This window comes from Apteryx mantelli, chromosome 5 (genome assembly GCF_036417845.1).
Source record: "Apteryx mantelli isolate bAptMan1 chromosome 5, bAptMan1.hap1, whole genome shotgun sequence".
Lineage (NCBI taxonomy): Eukaryota > Metazoa > Chordata > Aves > Apterygiformes > Apterygidae > Apteryx > Apteryx mantelli.
Window position 1 is genome coordinate 17,111,712 of NC_089982.1, and position 17,645 is coordinate 17,129,356.

General features: G+C 45.3%; 2 protein-coding genes across 6 annotated transcripts in view; both read right to left on the minus strand.

The window, feature by feature from the left end:
- DNAJB14 (DnaJ heat shock protein family (Hsp40) member B14) overlaps window positions 1-8,084 on the minus strand; it is a 31,307-nt gene extending 23,223 nt beyond the window's left edge. Inside the window, exons 1-4 of one of the 5 annotated variants that reach the window (XM_067297558.1) lie at window positions 7,722-7,798; window positions 5,573-5,701; window positions 2,599-2,737; window positions 115-289 (exon numbers count right to left, since the gene is read on the minus strand). In XM_067297558.1, the coding sequence (XP_067153659.1) occupies window positions 115-272 (158 nt within the window). In that variant the 5' untranslated portion in view covers window positions 273-289; window positions 2,599-2,737; window positions 5,573-5,701; window positions 7,722-7,798. Of the gene's footprint in view, window positions 1-114; window positions 290-2,178; window positions 2,262-2,598; window positions 2,738-5,572; window positions 5,702-7,721 lie in introns of those variants that run through there. The other 4 variants (XM_013951776.2, XM_067297559.1, XM_013951775.2 and 1 more) reach the window with 4 other exon arrangements.
- A 1,533-nt stretch (window positions 8,085-9,617) lies between these two features.
- H2AZ1 (H2A.Z variant histone 1) lies at window positions 9,618-12,043 on the minus strand. Its single transcript, XM_013951727.2, has 5 exons — window positions 11,913-12,043; window positions 11,322-11,399; window positions 10,763-10,876; window positions 10,168-10,297; window positions 9,618-10,014 (listed from the first exon to the last, which is right to left on the minus strand). Exons 1-5 carry the CDS (start codon window positions 11,913-11,915, stop codon window positions 9,953-9,955), a joined length of 387 nt encoding a protein of 128 aa, XP_013807181.1. The 5' UTR covers window positions 11,916-12,043; the 3' UTR covers window positions 9,618-9,952.
- Between the last annotated feature and the right edge of the window lie 5,602 nt (window positions 12,044-17,645).

A 17,645-nucleotide genomic window follows, 5' to 3' on the forward strand; every position in this document is an offset into this window, starting at 1 on the left:
AACCCCACTCAGCTAAGCTTTATTTTTCCAATGCTTCTTTAGATTCTATATCTGGAAGCTTAAGTATATAATACATGGAATGAAAAACAGTGACATATTTAAGTAAGGCCATACCTGAATACTCCTTCCATTTGGTCTTTGGTGTAGCCTTTTCCACTTTCACCTGCAGCAGATGCATTGCTCTCCTTCGTGCTATTGGGCTTACTTTGATCATTGCTACTGGCTGGTTTTCGGCAGTAAGCGCCTCCCCCAGCAGTACTTCCATTCTTCATAATAGCTTCCAACAAAACTATAAAACAACAGTATATGATAATATCATTATATTATATCAATATATCATATTATCATTATATCATAATGATAATATCATTACTGATTAAGTCAGGAGCTCTCAAGTAACTTAAATAGGAGCACCACATTGTAAAAGACTACCTGCTAAATCCCCCTTTCTTATTAATCATTGCTTCGTACCACAAATGTTTCTGAAGCCAGTCTAGCAACTGCTTTTCATGGTGAACAATGGGAAAACATTTCAAAATTAGTGACCGGATTCCTCTCCATCTCTGCCAAGGTAATTTAATACTGGAGAGAATGTGTCCAGTTCCTTCATTTCCAAATGTTTTAGAGACACTGAGCCCACATCTGAATAAGCAACTGTAAACTGAAAAGGGGAACTAATCTAACACTCTAAAGAACCTGACAGTTATTCCATACAGATACCAAGCCCATCTCCCGGTACTACGCAGACTTGTCCTGGCAACAGATTCATTGATCTTTACAACACAGTGAGATTTTAGTTAGATTTATCTGGTTAACAGATTAGCAAAAAAAGAGTAATGGTCTTTGCAATAGAACTGATAATTCAACTCTGTTGTTTCAAAAAAAAAAAATCACAATTTGAAGTACTTAAACAATTAAGTTTCTATGCCTTACTAAAATTAGAGGACAGAACTGAAAAAAGATTCTATGACAGTAGATCAAACCTCTGGTATCTCAGTGTTGCAACAACTCTTTGGCTAATAGTTTACTACGGCAACACTAAAAAGGGCAATAGAAGAAAAAACTCTGCTCCTTTCTCAGCCCATCATCCCTACAAGCCATTGTAACAGATAGACCAGCAACAGATGCTGTCCAAGGGAAAAGACCATGGCACCTGACCAAAGCTACACTACAAATTCAGGTCACCATTTGCATTAAAGTTACATGCTTCCATTGGTGGCTGCTGGGAAAAAGAGACAGGACTTGGTTGATACTCAGCTCCCTGTCTTCCCCAACAAGCCTGCCTGCTGCCTTGTTACTTACAGCTCAGGTCATGAACAAAAGACTGTTGATTAAATTTAACCATGACAAAATGTACATATGCTTGTAGGAAATGGAAAACAGGCAGTACTTCAGTCCCACCTTGCCTGCAGAACAGGAGTAGATATTATGGGAACACTGGCAATCCCGGACTCCAGATAAGAGACATTTATTACACTGCTGTTATTACTGTCAAACAACCCAAAGACAGTACCCTATTTTCTAATGTGTAAGAATGGCTTAGGACATGGGCTAAATCCCCGAGTCAGCCATGCAGTTCGACTTCACTCATATCACAACTGATCCCGTCCTTATCTGGAAAACAGAACGGGTACACCTCTATCTCAGAAAAGCACCGATGCTATAGTCAGGCCTAGGGTGATGAGAACTAGAAAGATGAAGACAAAAGTCACATTTCTGTCAGGCTGGAAAATTGTAGTGCTCCCTACTAGGGTTTTCTTTAAAGCAGCACATTTCAGCTGCTACAGAACATGGCTATTTGTAACCTGAGCCATCAGTGGCTACAGACTGATGCTCTATACCCCATTCAGGCAATACCAGCTGAAATTCAAATTACTATTAAACACCACAGATAAGTCAGGACCAAGTAAATACACTCAGCTCTTGAGTCCTGAATCTTAAAACACACCTTTACCTTTAAACCTTCCTTCCTTCCATGATCCAACAGATCTCAAATGTGACAGTCTTAATAAATCACCAGACATGAACTTGCCTTTTTGGTTCTGCATACGAGCCTGTATTTTGGGGTATGTGTCTCATCAATACATTGGAAACAGAACCACTCTAACCTGAGGGACTGCACAAGAAACATAATATAGGTAAAAGACCAACTGTTAAATAGTCTTTCTTTATCCTTACCGAAAAGGGGTCCTTCAGAGCAAGATGGCAAACTACACAGGGCAAATTTGTTTCATAAACTAAGAGTTACTAAGAGTTACTATCTGCATAAAAAAATGCCCTTATAAAAATTTCCAGAGAAAAATATTCCACTCATTGTGAAAGGATGCTGTAGCTTCATTGTTAAAGAGCATTTTCTTCTAAGAGATAGTGAGAAGAAGCTTGAAGGACTTTCTTCTAGATCTAATGAAAAATTTCTCTTCCAACTAATGTGGTCAGTCTTAGAGCAGCAGCAAACTGAGATCCTAAACACTACTGCCTGCATCTCAGACAAGCACAGGAAAGAAAAGAAGGCAGAGTTTTATTTAAGGAAGAGAACCACTTTCTTCAGATGTGCTTCTTTTTTACTCCCCAATATTTGCTTTAGTTTTTATTACTCACTGGGCACAGCAGTCTGAAGGACTGCAGACTAATAGCTACACTCAAGCCTGCACAAGCAAGTCATCTGACTTCAGCCGCCAGTCCTGCGCTCCTGTCTGCCTCAGCAAGACTCATCATTTGATCAGATCAGGCTTCTTCACTGCACAGGAGAGATAAACAAGAAGCTAATAATTAGATGTTGAGTTGCATACCAAGAGGAAGTTTTCACAGCAAATAAAATGAAGTTCTTGAAAACAGGAGAGCTATAATCCCCTTATGGATTATAACTCAAGTACATATCCAAATATATTCATTAAGTTCTTCTAATATCATGTTATGGCAATACTTCATTCACTTTAGAACTTTAAATAGCAATTCCAACAAGACGACTTTGTCTACAGGCTGAGAACTAATCAAGAACAGAGACTTGGACAGAGTCTTTAAAATGAGCATTTCTGGTCCAAGATTGCTCCAGTTAAATAAGAACAGAAAACAACACTATTCTTTTTCTATTTTGTGACCTTTAACATATAGTAAAGGTATCACTTAGGATTGTATTGGACATGTGACCCTAACTTACCCTCTATAAATAATGCTGAATTGACGGTTTTGCAAAGCCTGTCTTTATATTGGAATTTCTGTAGAAATTCCCCATCCCTGCAACAATGCATGTGCAAATCAGTAGCAGTAATAATGGTAGAAACATTGGTATAGACACTAATTTGCACTTTTAACCCCCAGTATCTATTTAGAGCCGGTTTAGCTGATAAGTCTGTCCAAGGACTAGCTTGTCTGCACAGTGCCTCCAACATTACTACTTCCTAATCATCCTTCTCAGACCTCCCATCCCCACAGTGGAGCTGCATTGCTGAAAAGACAAAGTAGGATGCTTGCAGAAAATGTCAAATACATAAGTGTTAACTTCTTAAGCTAGAAGGACACAGCGTATGCAAACATGCTGCTATTCTATGCTGAAAAAGAAAGTCATACAAAGGGCCTGGGGGCACTGTTTTCTTCAAATAAAAGATTCAGTTCATATATTCAGAAACAAGAGTTTGACTCTTCCATGAACTTCTGGTGGTAAAACCAGCTTTCAGAATAGTCGTACTAACAGTGTATTAAAAATAGCTTTCAGTGTGCGTATAGATATTTTAAAATAGGATATGGATGGAGTCAATTAAAATTTGTTTCATTAGCAGGTAGGACAACGATTATTATCTTCAAACATATATGAAGGCTCTCTCATGCCTTCTGTTCCTTGTTTCTGAATGAAATATCCCTACACCGCATTTGCGTCCATTACTCATTCAGCACAACCCCCACTTGCACTAATGGAAAGAACTGTTAAATTCAGAATCATACTAACACAATACCCTAAAAAAGTAAGCTTACTTACTCCTGAAAATAAATGTTTGCTTTTAAAGTCAGTATCAGAAATAGTGGAAGAAATCTTAAGTAACGCTGAGAAATAGAGCTGTCCTTACCAAAACCTGTCAGGTACAAACTTTAATGTCATCTTCTGCCTTCCTCTCCAAAAAGAAAGGCACATACGCCTGGAAAGGAGATCTTGTTCTTTGTTATCTTTAAATCCACTCTTACAGATCATTGCTGGACAAGCAATTAGTTTCCATTCAGTTGCAAGACAGATTATCATCAAAAATCATAATCTAACTTAACATTTTGATTGAACAGAGGAACTGCAAAACTATTTTCCAGAAAAGGATGATGTCAACACAAAAACCGCTACTATGAAGTTATTAGCTAAATATCATTGAATAAACACTGACCTTACATTTCACACCACTAATGCCTTAAAATAGCACTGCTGCAGTCAGCGTATTTCAGGCAGAAGCCTTGTTTAGCAAAACTAAACTTCAGCAGTGACTGAACCAGTGCTGAATGCAGTTTAAATGCAAATGTGGCTGAAGGCACACCACATGTAGTACCATTTCGGAGACAATGGTTAAAAGCTGCTTTGTGTCCTTTCATAAACCACTACAACATCAGGAGCAGGAAGCTCAACAAAGGGAATTCAGCGACTGCGAGGCCAATTTCTGCACCCACTGGCCTCTTGGATACCTTCAGGGAACAGCAGCATCAGGAGTGCTCTGCTGGTTGTCCTCCTCTGATCACGTCCTTTAACGTTTGTAACCTTTTGAGCCTGCTCTACCTTTCTTCATTCACTGACCCCTGTAATAATTCATCTCCCTCAGTTTCTTTCTTAAGTCCCCCTTTCTTCTTCTCTCCTCCTTTATCTTTTTGATATTTGCTAGGGATGGGCTGATTCCCATCAGTAAAAATAGTCAGCGCTACCGTTCTCATAGCTGCTATCACGGATGGAACATCATTTGTGAAATGGTGGGCAATTGTTCCCAAAAATCATAGTGAATATATACCTCATGGAGAATCTCTGACTCCATAGAAAAGTGGGTAAGAACTATCTTCTCATACATATCCCAAAGAGAAAACAAGCAAACACAGCAACAGCTGGGGCTGCACCATATTGTCCTATATCCATAGGAAGCCAACACATTATGATTGTAAAATAAGAAATTGTGTTAGGATTAAGAGAGCTTACAAAACTTTAAATGTTCCCTTCTTTTGGGCATGCACTATTACACAATTTTTAATTATATGATGAATTACTGTTTTTCAGTGTGGACCCCCACTTAATTTATGAAGAAGGTGACAATAAGATTATGAAGCAGTCATTTCATTTTTTCTTAGTCAGTGTAAAATTTCCAATTCTAATTTATTGCACATCTTCCAGATCCTGTGCTGAAAACAGGACATTCTGTGTCCCTGCAGCCTACTGCACTTATAACAGGGCTATTTAAGTGCCTCACAAACTTAAAAAAAAAAAAAAAAAATTCAGTGAGTTGGTGCTATTTTGTGAGGAAATGGGATAGGTTGAGAAGAACCACCAACCTCCACAGCTAGAAAACTGAAGCACAGAGATATAAAAAGTCTACAGAGTCCCCTAATTTCTAAGTACCTAGTTCAAATCAGGCCTAGGGCCTGATTTTTCAGTGGTATTAGGGCATCTGCAATTCTCATTAGCTTCAGATGGAGCTTTAACTGCCCACCAGTTCCACAAATTAGGCCCTTTTTTCAAGCTGAATACCTGAAAAATGAAGCACAAACAATTAGCAGTCACTAATGAAAACGGAGTGAAGTGGCTTATTTAACATCACAGAGAAATTCTGTGAAGCATTTAGTGTCAATACACAATTGCCCAGATTACAGTCCACTACCATAACCACAAGGCCATCCTCTTTCCACCAGATCTGTACCTCATTTGTGACACACTTTGCTAATTTCCACAGTGAATAAAACAAGTGTCCTAGAGACAATAGCCTAATTAGACATCTATTTCTTGCACTGAACACTTTACAATGGTGGTTATGTAGTAGCAGTCCTACTTAAAAACAAAAACCTCAAAACATAAAACAGATGTAGACATCTTTTTCTGAGGGCTACTGTAACTCTTAAATTGGAGGTGTAGGACCATAATAAGCTGTGTGAAGCAGGCAAAACTATTTAACTCCCTTGAACGGAAGAGGCCGAACTGAAACCCTCAGTCTTCTTGCCTCCTGACCAACACAGCTTCCAAAAAGCTGAACACATTTTCATGCCTGCCATCTTCTTAGGCCATACAAGTTTAGGGGAAATAAGATGAACTTTTGTTTGCTTTTATTTTAGGGGGGTATGTAACATGGCAGGAGTATAAACAGTGCCACCCTCTTGATCCAAACAAAGCAGCAACGATTACCTTCTTTCAGGTGATTTACCAGCAACATCCATCCTGTCTTACAGGGAAAAAAAACAAAACTATTTACTATTAAAAAAAGTACTGATGAGACCTTAGCATATTGTTTTTATATAAAAAGTAGTCAAGATATTAAAGAGGACAGAAAATGCTCGCTGAATATATGCCTGACACTAAATGAGAACGCAGGTGTCAGCATTCATCATTTTTTGAACATTGCTTTGGGGTGAAATTTTAACTGTAAGTATTCTGTGCTATATTTTATTCTGTAGCAAAGCCTTTAAGACAGTACAGAGCACTGAAGTCTTTCCTGTTCCTTCAATGATATAGACGATTTAAGTGAGAACTAGAGGAATGCAACAAGTCATTGCATTCAAAGGTATTGAGTTGACTTCTGACATAGTGTAACAGAAAGACTACAAGACACATATCAGCTCTGTATACCTTGAGAATTGAAACCTTACTATCGTTCCTTTCAAAGAACCACTTCTAAACATATTTTGCTAAAAAGATACTAATTATTTTTAAAATTTTAGCAAAGAGCTGTCTAAAGAGCCAATTAAGTCATAGGGGAACAACCTGCCCCATTTTCTCTACCATAGCTAAACCTGTGCTTATTTCCTATGCAGCTACTGTACAATGAAAGGGAAACAAAACAAAAAAAAAACCCAACCACAAATAATTTATAAAACAAAGGCATCGCCCACTCTGGAATTTCAGCTATTAGTGCGAGCTGTTAGTGCAAGGCTAATCCACAGTGATGTAAAGAAGGCAGCCTAGCACGTCTTGCCCCGGGGCCCGAGGCGTACTGCTGCGAATCAGGTCTAGGCTCAGTCCGCATGGCTCCGATCATACTGAGGGCTGAAGAAAAGCCGCAGGCGAGCGCTCGGGCTGACCTGGAGGAGCCCCTCTGCCGAGGGATCGGGTAACCCCGCTCCTCCTGACGCCGGCTGCACGCACTCCCAAGGGAAATGAGCCGACCCGAGCCTGCCTTCCTCGCGGCATTTTTAATCACCCCTCCGCGCTTTTTAAGCCGACTCCCCGACACCCCCGGGGCGCTGCGGCGGGGACCTGCCTCGCACCCCGGCCCCGCTCTCAGGGTGCCCCCGGCGGGGTCACCACCGCCTCAGCGCCTCCGCCAACGGCCGCCCCGCCTAACGGCCGCCCTGGCCAACGGCCGCCCGGGTTAACGGCCGCGCCGGCTGCGAGGAGACTCCCCTCCCTCCCCTCCCCCCTCCCGGCCCGCAGGCCCCGCGTTTCTCCTCCCCCGGCCCGAGGAAACCCGGTAATAACGGAGCGGGGGAGGGGGGGCGGGGACGGCTGCCACAGCAGGGCCTCCCGGGGCATCGGGCCCGCGGCGGGGGCCGGGCTTCACCTCGGGCCGTCTCGGTCGGGTAGAGCTTCTGGGCCTTGCCGAGGAAGCGGAGGGCGCGGTCGCGGTTGCCGGCCTCCAGCGCCTCCCGCGCGATGCCGATGCACTTCTCCGCCTCGTCCCGGTTCCCCTCCATGGGCTTTTCCTTCCGCCGCCTCCGCCCGCCGCAGCGCAGAGAGAAGGGGCCCGAAGCCAGAGCGGAGCCGGGCAGGGCAGAGCGGGCGAGAGGAGAGGAGGGCGGGCTCGGGCTCCCTGTCACTCCGCGAGGCTCATCCCGCCGCGCCGCGCCGGGCCGTACGGTGCCGGCGGTGCCCGCAGCCCCAGCGCGGCGCTCGGCCCCGGCAGCCAGACCGGCCCGCCGCCTGCTTCCGGGGCGCCGCCGCGCATGCGCCGCCCGCCCGGGCCCGCGGGGCGCCCCGGCTCCGCCCGCCGCCGCCGCCGCGGGTCCTGGCTCCGCCCCCCGCCCGCCCCTTCCTTCCCCGCGCCTCGGGCACCGGCCGCGGTGGAAAACTACCGGGCGGGCGGCTGCGTGCTGGCGCGGCGCTGCGGCCCGGCCCTTGCAAGGGGGAGACGAGCCCCCGGTTTTGCATTCTTTACAATGCGGTAATCACGCTTGAGGGCGCTTGTCGCTGCTCGCTATAATTAGCGAGCTCCCTCGGCTCTCGCCGAGAGCTGCTGTGCCGGGAGGAGAGCACTTAGCCACCGCCACAGTGAGGCACCTACTTTTAAGAGGATGAATGCAGTTGTTTAATATAGATCGAGCCAGCGTTTAAAATCCAGGTCAACACCTTCTAGCGACAATGCTGCAGCAGAGCACATTACCTGCAAGAGGCTGCCAAAACAGATTAGCCTCGTTTAATGCAGAAGCATCTTTATCTGAAGTAGTGAATTGCTGGAAGAGAAGTGGTTCTAGATAGCATGGAGTTTGCTGTCCCCATTCATTTCACCACATCCAAGAGTGAGTCTTTACAAGACTTTTTGCCTCAGCAACAAGAACATAGCACAGCAGTTTTTTTTTTTTTAAAGATATTAACATATACACATATTTTAAATAAAAACTTAAAGGGAGCTAGGAAAGCACAGGTAAAGGAAACCAGACCAGAACTTCCATCAGTCTGCTGCTGCTGAGGATACAGTATCCATGACCTTCCTAGAGCTGAGGCAGAAGTTCTAATAATAAATTTACAAGTTAGAGTTGAAGGATAGATTGGTAGTTTCTCACCTAATCACAGTAGGTCATAAGAATAACAGAACACAAGTAGTTTTAACTTCAGATTCAGATCAGTGAGCTAAGACAGTTACTTTGACAACAGGTTTTCCATTGGCATTTGATAGAATCAGTATACACACTTGGCCTTGTTGACAAAGCACTCAGTCAAGCTTAAAGAGACTGCTACCTTGGAAGTGTTTTAGGCTCCCCCCCAAAGTATATTATGAGCCAGTAGGGACTACTGCAGTACATTTCTCATTGCTTTTATGGATTTATCCATGGCCTTTCATTAACAGAAATACTACAGAAACATATAGACAGAAGTTTTAGATTTTCAGCCTCCAGTCAGAAAGCTCACATTCTTCTTCATCCATGATAGCTGGAAGGCTACTATCAAGTAAATCTGTCCTTACATAACACAGCCCTTAGATATACCTTTCTAAAGGCCATTCTATACATCAGGCTCAATAATTAAGAATTTGTGTTAACCTGATGGGGTGAAACATGCACACCATACCTACTAAATAGTCCTAGAATACTGCGCTATGTTTCCATTTGAAAATACAGATACCTGCAGTACTTAACAGCTTGGAGAACTGTTACAGTTGCGTGTTCTTGGAACTACTCTTCTTCAGAGCTGCATAACTGAGACCAAGCGTTTTTTCAGTTACTATACATGAGACAATTGGTATTGATATAACATTTATTGAATATTTCCACTCTAGTGGATGAAAAGTCTGTACAAAACCAAACACTTCCTTTACTTAAATCAAACCAATCTAAAAACAGTCAGCTCAATCAAAACCCACTACAAATACAATAGCTTCTTTGAAGCCATGGTAACACTTAAATACGGTTAAGACTTCAATGCAGAAATTTGGTTTGTTAGAAAGCTCAGTGAGCTTTAGCTTCTCAAAGTTACAAAAAGGCAAAATTGTGTTTCACAGATACAGTCCACTGGAATCACCAACACTGGACAATTAAGTACTTAGAGTCCTGAGATAACATGGAATCCTGGTATCCTTTAGACAGTTTTCTGTTGTCCTTTCTTTCCAATGAGAGATTTGTGGATATGTGGTATTACACCTAAGAAAGAGCAATACCAAGAATTAAAATCATGTTACTTCTCTTCAGTGATTTTGCTAAAAACTCTGCACTTTAAATAGAATTATTAAGCAACCTTTAAGCGGCAAGAAGTCCAATAGTCTTAAAACAAAAGTTAGAAAGCAAGTTACATACCACCACCAGCAATTGTTGCCTTAATGAGAGAGTCCAATTCTTCATCTCCTCTAATTGCAAGCTGCAAGTGACGGGGAGTGATACGTTTCACCTTCAAGTCTTTGGATGCATTTCCTGCCAGCTCAAGAACCTGAAGACAAGAATATTTTTAGACTGAGTTAAGCAAGTCAAAGGAGACCAATTGCATGGCTTTAGCTCTTTTCTTCTCTACACCAACTGATTAGTGACAAGAAGACAGCAAACAGCACATCTTTTTAACCAGCTCCTCTTTTACAGCTTTAGATTTGGTTTTCCCCAAGGAAAGAGTATTGTTTTGCAGCAGGTGGGACAAGCTGTAACTGTACATTTTATGAAACACTTCACACTTGCCTCTTCACTATAAGCCACAGCTACCTGCTCTGCACAAGATGCAGAGCAAGAAGTTCCATGGTCTCCTCAGGAAGCATTTACTTCATAAAACAGGTTTAAAGCAAAAAAAAAAAAAAAAAAAAAAAGTCATAACCCAGTTCAAACTAGCAAAACACAGAAGACTCTGGTCATTATACCATTTCAACTGGATTGACCAACTTGCTTGTACCCCTAGCAGCAGCTTTACCTCAGCTGTCAAGTACTCCAGGATTGCTGCACTATACACAGCAGCTGTAGCTCCTACACGCCCATGGCTGGTGGTCCTAGACTTCAGATGCCTGTGGATGCGGCCAACAGGGAACTGAAAAACAGAAGCAGGAATATGCTGTCACCATAGAGACAGAAGAAAAACACTATTCTAAAGCACTTCTGCTGCAGGGATTCTGTTGTCCAGCATATGCAACTGGTACTAGTTGAATTCTAGTGTCAGAGGTGCTGTGTACCACAGAAGACTATATTTCAATACCTGGCACACAGCATCCTTAGCTGGATTCCCCAGGCCACATCAGCAACTTCACAGTTCTAACCACTAGCAGTAGCAACCACCACAAGGCAGTTCTCTTCTGCCAGCACAGATGTACAGGAAGTCCAGAGTGTGGCTGAGCCAAACACTAACATACTCCAGGATCAAACGGATCCTTACACCAATGGACAGAGGACACAGACTATCCAGGTTTCACAAGGTTCAGCCCAGAAGTGGAAGGCCAACCTGACTTTCATTTGCCCATACCCCAGTCTCCGCTCACCTGCAAGCCAGCCCTCTGAGAGCGAGACACTGCTTTGGTCTTGGTCTTTCCAGAGTCCTTCCCAGCTTTACCTCCAGCCTAACAAAGAGGAGAGATCCGTGTGAGAGCAGACACATCCGCAGCAGCGCTACACCCTCCCCCCTTCCCTACCTGTCAGGGGCCGCGCAGCGGCAGCATCCCACCCGCGCATGCGCTCCCCGTTCGTTCCCCCTCCCCCCCGCCCGCTCTTCCCTCCCGCGGGGCGGCACGCGCTACGCCGAGGCGCGTGCGCTCTGCCCGCTACACCTAGCGGCACAGGCCGCTCGCCGGGCGCATGCGCTGCAGCCACTCCCTCTCCCCGGCGGCACCAGTGCGCGTGCGACCCTCCGCGCCCCCCCCACCCCAACCCCTCCCCCGCCTGCCGGCAGGTAAAACGCCTGCCGGCGCGCGCCACCGCCCGCGCGCGCTCCTTCCCTCCATCCCCCACCCGCGCGCTCCCATCTCCCCCCAACGGCCGCCACCGGATCACCTCGCTCTCTGCCATCGCCGAGGCGGCGCGGCCGCGCGCCCCCGCCCGAGCGCCCCCTCCACCCGCCCCGCGCGGCTCCTCACCATCGTGAACGGGACCGCAGCGCCACGCAGAGGGACACGGAGGAGAAGAGTGTCCCGCACGCACCGAGCCCGCGCGACAACGCCGACCTGCCCCGACCCGCCGCGATTCAAACTGCGCCCGCTCCCGCCTTCCCCCGGCGCTTTATAACCGCCGAACGTGCCTGCATCCGGGAACCCCAGCCTCCCTGCCAGCCAATCGCCGCAGGCTGGGGCGGGGCGCCCTTTCACAGCGACAGCCAATGGGGGCGGCGGGGCGGGGCCGCGCCCGGCTCGCTACGCAGAGCTGAGAGGCGCTGGCGAGCGGCGCCGTTCCGCAGAGGGCCCGCCCCCATTTAAAGGGGCAGGAGCCCCCGGCCCGCGCCGCGGCGGGGGTGGGTGGGGGCTGCTCCGCCATCCCGGGCCGGGCCCCCCCCGCCCGCCCTGGAAGCGGCCAGGGGTGCCTGCGCCGCGGGGAGGAGCCCGGCCCCCGCCCTCGGCTGGGGGAGGCGGCTCCGAGCCGCCCGCGCGGGGAAGCCGCCGGCCTAGGCCCGCGGCCCTAACCGCCGCTGCAGCCGGGTAACGGCCGCCCGGCTTTGAACGGGGGGTCCCCTCCCCCCCGCAACCGATTTGCCGTTACTCAGCGCGGTTAAGGCGCTTTCCCCGCGCAGCCTTCTCCGAGGAGGGTCGACGGCGTATCCCGGCAGCGCAGTGCGGGGCTCTGCTCCGTGGCTTTATGCACCTCTTTACCTGACAGGCGTTTAGCTTCCCTTTAATTAGCTGCGCGTTAGCCAGCAACATGCAGAAAAGCCTTTTCAGCATCCTGCGTGCTGCTGGGTGGGAGACTCATACTCGTGAGCATCCCTTAGCCAGTCACCGTTATTAGGTTTCAAACTCTCAGGAGCTAAAGTCATGTTAACAAAAAAGAAGAAGGAAAAAAAAAAAGTATCTCAAGTGTGCTCAGATGCCAAATTGCCATCTGAATGGCACCCACTCAGTTGTCACCTCAGACTGCAGACACCTTTCTTCTCTGTCAGGAAGTCGGAGCTGCAGCCTTGCATAATCCACATGCTTGTGTGCATGCACAAGCAGCCTTCCCCACCCCAAATAAGCAGCACTTGGCTCCCACCTGCCCCCCTTCCTCCTCCTCAAATCAAGGTATGAAAGCCAAGTCCCAAAGGCCTCCCAAGACTTCTCTGAACAGGAAGAAATCCAATGGTTAAACAGCCCCCCCCCCCAACTTCCCCCATGCACCAGTGTTTCCCATCTCACCTGCTGCTTTTGGCAGCAAAGGCAAGCCCATTGTGTGCATCTCTTACTCACAAGCACACAGCACTTCTATCCTGGCTGCCATGACCATTATTGCAGCTGCAGGAGACCACAGGGACCAGAGGAGGTTAGGAAACATGGCATTCATAGTAAAAAAAGCAGATGAGGTTTAAGGACTCGGTGGGGTTACCAGCATGAGAAGTGTTTGCCAGAACTTGTCTGGTGGTTATTATTGTAGTGCCCAAACTTATTAATAATTATTCCTATGCTGAGTCTAGCTGTGCATCTGCACCTTTAGACACCTAAAGAGCAGGAAGTCTGATGAGACCCTACAGAGGAAGTATTAAACATTGGTCAAAGACAACCATAGTTCTGTTACAGCCACAAAGAAAATGCATGCTTCTGGGGAGCTTCTGCAAGAAGCATAGTCTTTTGAGATCCTTTAGAGAATAAAAGTCACATGAAGATACTTTGTGAGAGTGAGCATAATTTCAAGTAGAATTTAAGGTCATGGAAGGGATTGTGCTATTACAGAGCAGTCTATGAATGATTCCTATGCTCCAGACAAAAGCTTTTACTGTTTTTTTTTTTAAGGGGGTCTTTATGCCATACAGAGATACTATTTGATATTCATTTCCAGTAAGTTCTTCAACTGAGAGCCTGAACATGACATGCTTCACTTTTTATTCAAGTTTAAGTTACTTTAGTTCACCACTTTGCCAGCTGAAACCTTTAGCAATGAAGTTAATTGACTTAGTGTACAAAGCAGTTTAGAAGCAGACTGAATGAGGTTACATCCCAGACTTGGGATGAAGTGCTATTACATTGTATTAGCAAACACACGAAGCCAACCAATGTGGTTTCAGCAGAGATAGTCACATCTACTGCTTGTGACACTGGGGGAAGGGAAGTGCCAGCATGTCAAACAACTGTACACACATTCATTAGTTTTTATTTTTACCTCAGTCTTATGTAAGAGCCACATGATTACCAAGGGCAATCCTGCCTCAGACCCATTCATCTCACTGAATATTTCAAACTGTAGTTAAACCATTCATCCTGAATTCAGTTCTTTCCAAGTGCAACTTTTAATTAATGCAGTGCAGATGTCCTTTGCTTGGACACTTCAAAACCCTGCCAATATTTCCCTGAAATGAAGCCTTAGTCCCGTTTTTTTGGCAGGTGCCACTTCCAGTGCAGTGTAGTTACTTCTACTTCAGAAAAAAGCAGACTGGCCACTTAACCTCAGAACTCATTTGTAGGTTCACTGTTATTTTATCTCTTTCAGCTCTAAAAAACTAACTATTTATGGTACTATTCCAGAATGTCATAGATCTTAGTTTGAGATGATATAGAATTCACCTGGGAGTATCAAACTTACTCAGGAAGAAATCATGGTACTTCAGTGAATGAATAGCCATTTAGAGGTAAAACTAGCTCAGTCTGCCATGCACTTGACTAATATAATCACAAAAAAAAAATCACCACTTCAGACATTAATATATATGTATTTCCTTTAACCTCAATATCAAAGGGTCCCAAGCAAGAGGAATACTCTTACAGACTTAAGAGAGATGGAGCTGTGAACACAAACTTGCTGTGAGGCTACTCTTCTCCACAACTTTTCTTTCTTCATGTCTATAAGAAGCCAAAGACACAGAGCTCTAAGATACATGCATAAGCACCGATCCTTAGAGCTCCTCTTCAAGATCTTTTCTGCTGTTTACTGAAATAGTAAAGATTTAAACTTTGTTACCCAGGTACCTAGTATTGGGTGTCAGCCATGGCAGTGAAAGAGTCACAAATCAGGTTGACACTTGCAACCACTATGAGCTCAAACAAATTTACATCAGCAAAACAGACAGAAGAGCAAGTGGTTTAGGTGTTTCCAGTTGCTCACCAGTTACCTACAAGCAGTAGGAGTCCATGTCCCAGGGAGTGTTGTTGCTTAGCTGCAGCTTCTTATAGTTGCTCTTTCAGAGCCAAACGATCACTGCACAGGCAGAATGCACTTTGCCTGAGTCTCCAGACAGTCCAAGATCATATCATCAACAGCCTCTACCTCTGAGTTTCAGTTCAGCCATTTTATGCTAGCTAGTCCCACTTCAGAGTAGAGAGACCTACTTCTGTCTAGCTAGGCAGAAACACAAAGGCAAGACCAAATTGAGAACAGACACTCCTACATTCAGGAATTTGGCATTTTGTTTTTATATCACTGTCTGGTGCTTCTATCTATTTGAAGCGTTAGTTATGTTCTCCTTCAACAAACCCCAAGATAAGAGGTTTTTTTATTTTTAGTTAAAAAATAAAAATCAAGATTTTACAGAAGCCTGCAGAAGTTAGGGTTTTAACAAATGAGTTCTGTCTGAAGTGCCTAGCAAGGATCAATTCACCCTCTTCCTTAAAGGAAATAGAAGTCAAGTTCCAGGCCATAAGCCCCTCTGGGAATAATATACTGGATGCAGTAGGAGAAAATTAATTTTCTCCCTGGTTTCTGTCTACAGAAGCCCTAGGAAACAGAACAAAGAGGACTCCTACCAGATGGAAATAATCCCTACCACAGACATTCCTTGCTTCCCACACAAGTCTCCCTGACAGTTTGCTTCAGCTGCATGCTTTTAGCCACTTAAGGCCTCTTACAGTTCCAACTTGCACTACATGGGTAAGACAGCATAAAACTGAAGGTGGTGCTTTTCATGGATGCGTTTAAAGCAAGCATAACCCCACTTAGTATGCACCAAAGATCAGGTTAGGTAGCTACTTAAGTTAATACAAGGGTATATGGATACTAAATAGATCAGGTGATCATATTAGATAGAACAGTATGTGAAAGTGGTCTCTAATCACCCCACACTAGCTAACAAGTCTCTCAACATAACCAGCACCCCCCACCTCCCCCACTATTTAAAGAGATAAAGTGAAACTAATTCAAATACTCTAGGAACAGCCCAAAAGCAACCTTAGAGCCACTTATAAACACAAATAACCCCCGCTTCAATCCCCTGTATGCAAAGAGAACACTTACCACCTCCATCCTCCTGATACAACCAGGCTCCTTCTCAATACCCCCAAAGTGCTAACCTGAGTTTGTTGCCCAGCTTTTATAATGCAATTGCCTCATAGGGGGAAGAAGTGCTTCAAGGGGGCACAACTGAGTAATTAGCCTTTATTGGTCCAATTAACATTGATAGGCCCCTTTAATGGGGTGAAAAATCCCTCTAATAGTTAAGGTTATGGGGAATCGGGTGATGCAGTGGGTCTAGAAAGGGAGGGAAGAGGCTTGCTGATAGGGCTTGCGTAGTAGTATTCATGCCCAGTAGTCTCAACAGTGAGGCCTGCTGGGGTAATTTTGTATTACCTCTGACAGGCCAGTGATGAAGAGTTTTGCCTCTTTTGCTTCAGTGCTAGTACACCGCTTTATTAGTATTAAGGTTTTCTGATGCTTTTCATTACAAGACGCTATATTCCTACTAAACTGCTTTCTGCCTTAAGATATCCTGTGACTGACCTGTCACTGCAGTACGGTTATACTCAATCCAATAGACAGGCCAGGGTTATGATATACGAGGGTATACGCCAAGTGAGGGGTGCAGGTGTCTGCTCAGGCAGCAAAGCAGTGCCTGGACATGGGGTGTGACAACTGTGTGATGCCTGTCAGTAAACTGCCCTGGGCTGAGTGCTGCTCTTGCCCAGCTGCAACACCTATGACCTCTGACCAAGCGGTGAGCCCTGTGTTAGCGGGCTTTATACAGATCCACATTAGGAGGAAGGCAGCCTTACAGCCAAAGTTCTCAGGTAGGAATTGTCTCCACTTTAGAAACAGAATTGAAAGTTAAAGATGTTGAATCACCTGGTTGTGTTCTCAGAGCAAGCAGCTGGTTGGCTGAGTTTCACCAGCCAGCCTTCTGCTCCCAAGAATCTTATCTTTGGCCATGTCTAGAGGACGTTTTCTGTGGGTAGATACGGGCTTGCCACACTCACCTGTTACGTAGCCTTCCAGTGGGGCTTGTTAGGTGAAGCTCAATGCTACATTTACCATTGTCTTCCAGTGTCCAAGCAGCTTGGAGTATGAACAGAATTCATTCTTCTCTATCTGCAAAGTACAGGCTAGATGTACATTTTGCCTACTTTATGGATCTACAGTTCTGTTTTCTGGCATTTATGGTTTGTAACATCTTATACTAAAGCACATCACATCACTAAGGAAGCATGCCTTTATTTCATTTTTTTAGCATGTCAAACGCAACAAAGGCCAGGATCCTATAACGTATTTTTAGGGAACTTGTCTTCAGAATAGACTCCAGAGCTCTGTATTAGACTCCTGAGCTCCCTATGGAGTTCACAGGGAAAGATGTGCACCACAAAATAGGTCCTGAAATTGCCAGCATGTTCAGGGGTGACTCGGCACCTGAGTGATGCTGAAGGAAGGGAGAGATCATGCCTTAATGGTGCTTTAAATAGGGCTACAGAAGGGTATCACTTTTCAGG

Coding starts and splice junctions, on each gene's coding strand:
- H2AZ1 (XM_013951727.2), bottom strand. Junction 10,298..10,762: donor TGGAGTACTTGACAGCTGAG/GTAAAGCTGCTG, acceptor TCTTGTCTTCAG/GTTCTTGAGCTGGCAGGAAA. Junction 10,015..10,167: donor GGCAACAATTGCTGGTGGTG/GTATGTAACTTG, acceptor GCTCTTTCTTAG/GTGTAATACCACATATCCAC.